The 8,183-nt window shown below is 49.0% G+C and overlaps 1 protein-coding gene across 2 annotated transcripts in view; it reads left to right on the top strand.

The window, feature by feature from the left end:
- Positions 1 to 8,183, top strand: part of Cnbd2 (cyclic nucleotide binding domain containing 2) — a 45,290-nt gene that overhangs the window by 12,426 nt on the left and 24,681 nt on the right. For both annotated transcript variants that reach the window (XM_026787237.1, XM_005363047.2), the window contains exons 5-7: positions 528 to 684; positions 1,094 to 1,245; positions 3,686 to 3,824. In XM_026787237.1, the coding sequence (XP_026643038.1) occupies positions 528 to 684; positions 1,094 to 1,245; positions 3,686 to 3,824 (448 nt within the window). The remainder of the gene's footprint in view (positions 1 to 527; positions 685 to 1,093; positions 1,246 to 3,685; positions 3,825 to 8,183) is intronic.

The raw sequence follows: 8,183 nt of genomic DNA, 5'->3' as shown, positions 1-8,183 counted from the left end.
TGAGGGAATGAATTCTCCCTTTCTACCACATGGGTCCTTGATCACAAGCTTGGGTTGTCAGTCTTGGCATCTAGTGCCTTCTACCGGGACCAGTCTCACCAGCCCTTTTGTCTGTTCCTAGCCAGGTCATCTGTAGTTCAGAGACAAGAGAGTCTGAGGTTCAAAGAGGAGATGACCTGCCAGGTGCAGAACCAGGGTTCGGGTCCCGTGCGACCCTAGAGCCAGCGCTGATCGTTGCTCAGTTTCTCTAGAGTCTGTTGTGTTGGGCAGCGCTGGTCTCTCGAGTGCTCACAGATGCTAAGCTACACGAGCAGTGAGGCAAACTGAAGCAGTTGCTGCTTCCAGGAAGCCCCGGTGTAAGTGAAGCAGGAGACCGGCTAGGTGTGAGGGGCGGGTCCAGCGTGACAGACAGGGGTTGGGCCATTCTGAAGTCTCCTCTACCCCAAGGTTGTGTCTTCATGTCTTCACTCAGAGCACTCAGCCCTGAGTCGGGAGCACTTCTTAATTAGAAGTCAAACCTTTCCCAGGTTTGGTCGCAGGCGTGTGATCGTCAAGAAGGGGCAGAGAGGCAATAGCTTTTATTTCATCTATCTGGGCACGGTCGCCGTGACCGAGGATGAAGATGGGAGCAGTGCCTTCCTGGACCCTCACCCAACGCTGCTGCACAAGGGTGGATGTTTCGGGGTGAGCCAGGGGAAGGGCCTCACTTCCTGGGCCAGGGTTGTTGGGAAAGACAGGGCTTCTGTTCCAACCTCTTATCCAGGCCCTGCCTGCCTTGTCCTCGGTGCAAGTCACTGGCCTGCGTGCACCCTAGGACCCTTACCTGTGAAATGCAATGTGCAAAGCTGACCTCTTTACCTGATACTTGAGGGGTATACTCCCTGTTCTGCCCCACAGACACAGGGATGCCATAGACTGCACAGAGAGGCCTTGCCAGGTTCCCCTTTCCTCTGGTCTGCTCAGACCTATCACCTCTTTTCCGCAAACAGATAATGCGTGTAGTGGCGGGGTTGGGGGTGAGTGGGAGTACGGAAGGGGCTGAAGCAGGACTGGGCGTGGCCTCACACTGTCTTTGCCCCTGTTCACCAACCAGGAAATGGGCCTTCTGAGTACTGCAGTAAGGAGGGCCACAGTGGTCTGCATGGAGGAAACCGAGTTCCTGGTTGTCGACCGGGAGGATTTCCTCGCGAATAAGCTGGACGATGAAGTTCAAAAGGAAACTCACTATCGCTACAGTTTTTTTAGGTAACCTCCCCTCATTCAGTATCTTTCCTCCTCCTCGGTGCTTGGCTCTGCCCTTGGGTGGAAATATTCTGGTGTGGTTGTTGGCCCGAGGTACTCTGAAACACCCATTTCTACCCAACTTCTCTATCCAGCCAAATGCCTTCAGGTCTCAGCTCAGATATCCCTTCCTTGTGGAACAGTAAAACCCAAGAGACGAGAACTTAGATTGAGCACTTGCTGGGCCAGGCAGGGTGCTTGTGCTTTGTACCCCTTCCCTGTCTCACCTCTAGTCTCACATTCAATCCCGTGAGGTTGTTTGGTTTATTTTCTGTTAAGTATTTTTTCGACTGACAAGCCTCTCCACCAATGCAATAATCCCAATCAGACCAAATTAGACTGAATTAGAAGATGCCCAGGTTTAATGAATGCCAGCACTCCTGGGTGGCCCCTGGGAAAACACAGAGGGAGGGAAAAGAAGAACCAGAATGACCACAGAAGAGGAAAAAGGGGAGACCACGTGTTCATTCTCTGGGAGGCAGTTTAAATAGCCCGTGGGAGTGGTCTTGATCCTCCCTGGGGAGGGGTCACCGTTTGGTGGGCTTTCTTGGAGATAGAGTCTGGATTGGGATTGAGGCAACTCTCAGGGGAGGGGGCTTGGAATGGAGTTTTCTGCCCAACATTCCAAAATGGATGCCAGCGGGGCTGGGGTGGAGCCCCCCAACCAAACGTTTTCCTCAGTGTGTAGATGAGAGTGTCAGGGCTCAGGATGATGGCATACCACCTCTGATTTAAAAGTCTCAACATCCTCTTTCACTGATGTACCCCATCTGTGACCACCCAGATAGACAGGGTGCCCCATCTGCTGCTGCACCCTGTGTTCCTTAAAATCACTATCCATACTGTGACTCTTCATTGTGTACTAATTTTTTTATAGTTTGCATGCCATATCTGACAGTAGTGTGCTGACAGGGACCAGATTTAGCCACCATTGTAATCTTCCCGTTGTCATGGTGCTAAGCACACATGATGCTCATCAAATCAATGTTGACTAAATGTACTGGATGGAGGGATCTAGCCCCTGTGGCTGGGCCTGGGAGGTAGCATCACTGAAGGGATGGAGCCTGGAAAAGGCAGGAGGTCCTGAGAGGTGTGCAAACTGTGGGGAAATGGGTCTGACACCCAACCTCCACTCTTGGGCTTAGAAAAAGGAAAATCCCATGGACTAATTAAATTTATCAGGGCTTATTTGAACTGAGCAAAGCAAAGCAAAAATAAACAACCTGAGACTCATATAGATCTCAGAACCAAAGCAAATTCTGAGCGTTCCAACTAGCAACATAATCAGATGCAATATGAGACAGATAACTAGATTACTACAGCCTAGCTAGTAATATGTTATAGCTTAGCCATCTGTGATTTAGCAGCTCACTGTACAGGAGTGGTTGTATCACTTTGTTCTGAGCCCAGGACATGGGCCCAGCCCAAATCCACAACCTCGGTTTCTAAGGTAACTCCGGGTAGGGGTTTACACATCTTGGGGTTTAGTTTCTTGTTTCACGAAAAGGGACAGTGAAAGCTTCTTCCCCAGACTCTAAGGGTGGGGTATGTGACAGAGGAGAGGGCCCAGGGCATGGTCCACACTAGGTGCTGTGCTCTTCTTGGCATGTTCCTCCTCTTCCTTCTTTCTAGGTAACCCTCTGAGGTCAGGCTCAGAATTGAACTCATTGAACTCGGCATGTTTAGTGCCTGAGCCCCCTTGAGTTAGCCAGCTCAGTCAACCTGAGTCTGTTGAGTTTGGAGCCCATCACATGTTAGAACCAAGGGAAGTCCATCATTGTTAGCGGCGCTGTGAAGTCACCAGACAGAGAGAAGCAGCTTGTGTGACTCATGGGGCCTGAGGCCAGAGAAGAGATGGCCACTTTGGAGTGAGCCTTTAAACAACTCTAAAAGACTCTAGACTTCTTTCCTCTCCCCCAGGCTCTGAGCTAAATGTTTGAAGCTCAGGCAGGGGCCAGAGGCAGCTAGAGGTTTGTATAAGCCCTGGGGACCTAAGGTTAGGGCAGGACCCCTTGACTGGGAACCAAATAGCCAATGTGCTGAAGTAAAGAACCATCTGAGCTGATGGTCCTTGCTATCGGGAGAGCTTGTGGGCCAGAGTTGTAGGGAGTAGGAGAAACAGAGCCAGCAAGAAGATTCCTGGAGGGTGAAGCACAATGCAAGGAGCCAGGTTCTGGGCAATTCAGGGCTGTCTAGGTGAGGACAGGGAGGGGGCACTCAGTGGAAGAGGAGGCCTTGAGGAAATGCAGGATGCTGACCACAGACTGGGGAGAGGCGACATGCAGTGTGGTGGAATCTTCCACCCCAGGCATTCTCTCAAGAGTCCAAGAACAAGGCCCCTTTCTGGACTGTTCTAATATCAGGTGCTAAGTTCTGATTAGGCTTCCCTCTCCCCGACCCCCAGGAAGTTGGATCTGTTTCAGTCCTGGTCTGATGAGAAACTCTGGCAGCTGGTGGCCTTGGGGAGGATAGAGAAGTTCTCCCATGGACAGCTGGTGTCAAAAAACTTCGTGGATTCATCATTTATCATATTTATCTGCAAGGTGAGAGTCTGAGCAGGGAGCAAAGCTGCGAAGAGCAGGGCCAACTTAAAGCCCACCCTCTGGCCGGGAAGACATGGTTTGGGCCGGATCTGCAATACATGCAGTTCAGGTCCTTGTCTGACCATGCTCTACTGCCAAGCATGGCGTGCTTGCCTCAGAGGGTTGCTGTGAACTTCCGGGTGCACAGCGTGACCCTGTTGTTGGGGGTAGGGATGGGAATGCACGGCAAATGTGGACACCGTGTGTAGGACCTAACTCTGTATGGGCCGCCTCTCTCTACATACGTGCCTCTATTCAGATTTATAAGTTAGGCACAGGAAGAGATTTAAGTTATAAAATAGAACTATTATGTACTGAAATACTCTACCCTCACCCCTTTTGTGATGATGTAAGATGAAATATAAAGAAAACAACTTTTAGCCTTTCTTTAGTGCAGCGCACAACGCCTGTCTGCGCTCTATGCGCTACCATACAGTTGGCGGGCTTCGGGCAAGGGGCTGGAGATTAAAATACACAGAGACTCACACAGACAGAGAGCCAGGGACACGGACGTCTAGTCACTGGTAAGAAACCCTCTATTCAATAGCACCACGGAGACTCATATACCCAACACGGTCAGGTGGGCCAACAGGTGAAAACCTCATCCTCTGATCCTCAAGGCCAAGGCAACACGTGTTCGTGAAGCAGAGCTGGTAAACAACTTTGACACAGCTTTTTGTAAGTCAGATCAGAAGGAAAGTAAAGATCTCCAGCAGGGAAGAGCAGCTGGAGGCCAGGACTCCAAATGGTCCCAAGACTTTAGCATATTTGTATCACAAAACCACAGATTTTGTGTTTTGGGTCACTGTTAAGTAAAATAAAGTTACTTGACCATAGTACCTGACACAGCAGTTGAGCTGATAATGGAGAGCTATCAAACACCTCACAGGTAGTAGCATATACAGTGTGGATACATTGTTCTAGGCAGGATAGAGTAGGCTGGCAAGAAATATACCCACGCTACTCAGAAGGGCACGCAGCTTCAAACTCAGGATCTGTGTATTTCTGAGGCTCTCCATTTGATGCTTAGTCTGGAAGATTATGGATGACTATAACCACAGCTAAGCTCTTGTTTATGGTGCACATGCTGTGTCTCATCTCGGTCTCACAGTCACCTCCCAAAGGTTGGTAGGCCGGAAGAGGGCACCAGACCTCATTCCAGATGGTTGTGAGCCACCATGTGGTTGCTGGGAATTGAACTCAGGACCTTTGAAAGAGCAGGCAATGCTCTTAACCGCTGAGCCATCTCTCCAGCCCATCCTCATTCTCATTTAACAGAAGAGTAAACCGAGGCACTGGGCTATGAAATGTTTGTCCATGGTCACAGAGTTGGGACGGGGGCAAGGTTCACTTCTGGTCCGTCTTTCTCCAGAACTGCGCTTGGAGTTGACCTGCCAGTTCCTTACACTGTAAATCACCAAAGAGATTTGGTGCAATTTGGCCAAGGTGAGGTTGGTCCAGGATGTGAATAGATACAAAGATGGAGAAGACTCATGTTCTCCGTCTGTCTCCTCCACTGGATCTGGAGCATAGTCAAAGTCACCAGCACCAAGTGCCAAGGGATAGGTGTATGGGAGTGATCTCCAAGGACTAGGGGAGGGGAAGCTGCAAGGCTGCAGGCTTTGAAGAAGCCTCCCGAAGGAGGTGAGAGGAAGGTGAACTTCAAGTATTGAACCCATGGATCAAAGAGATACACAGGATTGACATGCACCAGAGCTGGCTTGCATGGACTGGCCCGAGCTGAATGTCACATTTTCGGGCATTTTATGAGTTTACACGTACTTATTTTTTATTTAATTGATAACTTTATCAATAATAATGACATTTATAGACATCCTAGTGTACGCACATAGGACACGCAGGGTGGGAGGAGAGAGCCGACCCGCAAAGTTTCCTCTGACCTCCACATTCACGCTGTGGCTAGTACCCCTCTATTGTCTGAGTCATCACGGAACACACACCACTGATGAGCAAGTGTGCTTCCAGAAGCCTCAATTTACTGAACGCCGTCCATGTTAGGGTAAGAGTGGGCGAACAAGAGATGGCCTAGGAGATTTTGATGAAACTTGCTGGGGAAATGCTGCCTTCAGCTTCCTTTGTCAAATCCTGGCTGGTCTGTGAGACAGCCCCATCAAAGGTGACTGAGAACCGGAGGGCTGTGTGGGATTTCTAGAGGGTGCGTGTTTTATTTTGTACAAGTGGTCTCGACCCCCCTACCTCTGCTGTGCTAAGAACTGAACCCAGGACCCTTCACAGAGTAGGCAAGGGATTTATCATTGAGATACATCGCCACCCCTTTTAAAAGGTTAGTTTGCATTAATTGTACATTTTCTACATCCACCATTGTTTTATTCTGGAGACAGGGTCTCCCTATGTAGCCCAAGGTGGCCTCGAACTCTTCATCCTCCTGTCTCTACCCCTCCAGTGCTGGGGGTACATGGGCCCCACACCTGGCCTGAAGGTAACATACATGTACTTGAACATGTATTTTTCCTGTTGCTAATCTTGGCAGCACCACTAGGGGGAGTGTTGTTCTTCAGGGGCCAGGCCCAGTGAGGGAAAATTAAGACCAACTAACCTGGAGCAAAAAGGGATTTATCGCGGGCTGGTAAGTAGGTAGAAGATTTGTGGAGCGATGGAGGGTGTGGAAACCTGCAGAAGCAGATCCTGAGCTGTAAATGCCTGACACACAGACCAAGGAGGAAGCCGCTCCCACAGCCAGTATAGAAGTAATAGGGTAGATAACAGATAACTGGCACCTCCCAGAATCAGCCTCGTTAAGTGCACCTTTGCTGCAAGGAGCTGGGATCAAAGCGACTGGCTTCCAGTCTCTACACATTCAAAGGGACTGGATTAGCGGTTCTGGCCCCTGCCCCAGGCTCTGGAGCACTGAGATTACAGACCCCTGCATCAGTGCCACACAGCCAGCTGGGGTGTCTTTTTTCTATTTTCATCTCCATTTTTTCATCTGTAAAATGGGACCATTGAATTCATAAAGTCTTGCAATAAGAATTAGTTTAATAGCCAGGTGATGATGGTGCACGCCTTTAATCCCAGCACTCTGGAAGGCAGAGGCAGGTGGATCTCTGTGAGTTCAAGACCAGCCTGTTCTATAGAGCGAGTTCCAGGACAGGCTCCAAAACCACAGAGAAAAAAAAACAAAAAAACAAAAAACAAGAACAAACAAAAAACCCCAAAAGGAAAAAAAGAATTAGTTTAATAATCAAAATCTTTTTTAAAAAAGAAGGTGAGCTAGAGAGATGCTTAAGCAGTTAAGAACATTATTGCTCTTGTTAAGGACCTGTGTGGGGTTCTCAGTACCCACATAGTGTGGCTCACAGCCACCTGCAACTCCAGCTCCAGGGGATCCGACACTCTTTTGGCCTCGGTCAGCAACTGCATTCATACGCTCACACACACACACACACACACACACACACACACACACCCCTCTGTACATATGCGTGTGTGTGCAATTAAAAATAGTAAGATACATCTTTAAAAAGTAACTTTGAAGAGCATGGGTCCTGAGTTAATGCTCACCCACCAATCCAGGGCTTCTAACAGCGGTGCCGCCCAGCCAGCACCCACACCCGGGAGCTCATGAGAAATACAACTTCTGCCAGGCACAGTGGCAGCTTCACATAATCCCACCGCTGGGAGGGAGACCAGGAGCTCAGGGTCGTCCTATGCTATCTAGGGAGTCTGAGGTCAGCGTGGGCCAGGAGACACTGCTACAAAAACCAAACAAACCCAGAAAACAACAAACAGGGTGTCACCCGGGTGCAGTACTGTGTGCCTGTGTTCTTGCAATCCAAGTACTTGGGCTACTGAGATAAGAGGATTGCTTCCAAACCGAGGCCAGCCTGGGCTACATAGAGTTTCAGCCTCCTTGTGTTGGACAGTCTATGGGTCTTAACAAGTATTTGGTGACCTGTATCCAACCTACTGCCATATACAATAATTGTGTTATCCTAAGACCACCCTATTCCACTTATGTCTCCGCCACCCCCCAGCCAGGAATCTTAGGTCTGGTTTTATTGTCCCTATAGCTTTATCTTTTCTAGAGTGCCACAGGTTGGGATCCTAGAGTATGTTGTCTTTCAGATTGACTTTTACTTAGAAGTTTGCATTTAAGAAAATTTTATCTCTTGAATTGATTTCTTTTTAGTGTTGAATAATATTTCATTGTCAAGATGCACCATAGTTATTTCTCCATATACATTTATATAAAATACATGAAAATTCTCAAGCCCCCTGCGCCCCCTGAGCTATTAAATCCAAAAGTCCAGGAAGGAGGGCTGGTAGTTGACAAAGCTT

This window comes from Microtus ochrogaster, linkage group LG8, assembly GCF_000317375.1.
Source record: "Microtus ochrogaster isolate Prairie Vole_2 linkage group LG8, MicOch1.0, whole genome shotgun sequence".
Classification (NCBI taxonomy): Eukaryota; Metazoa; Chordata; class Mammalia; order Rodentia; family Cricetidae; genus Microtus; species Microtus ochrogaster.
Note: the sequence above shows the minus strand (reverse complement) of the source record. Positions and strands in the feature narration are given on the sequence as shown.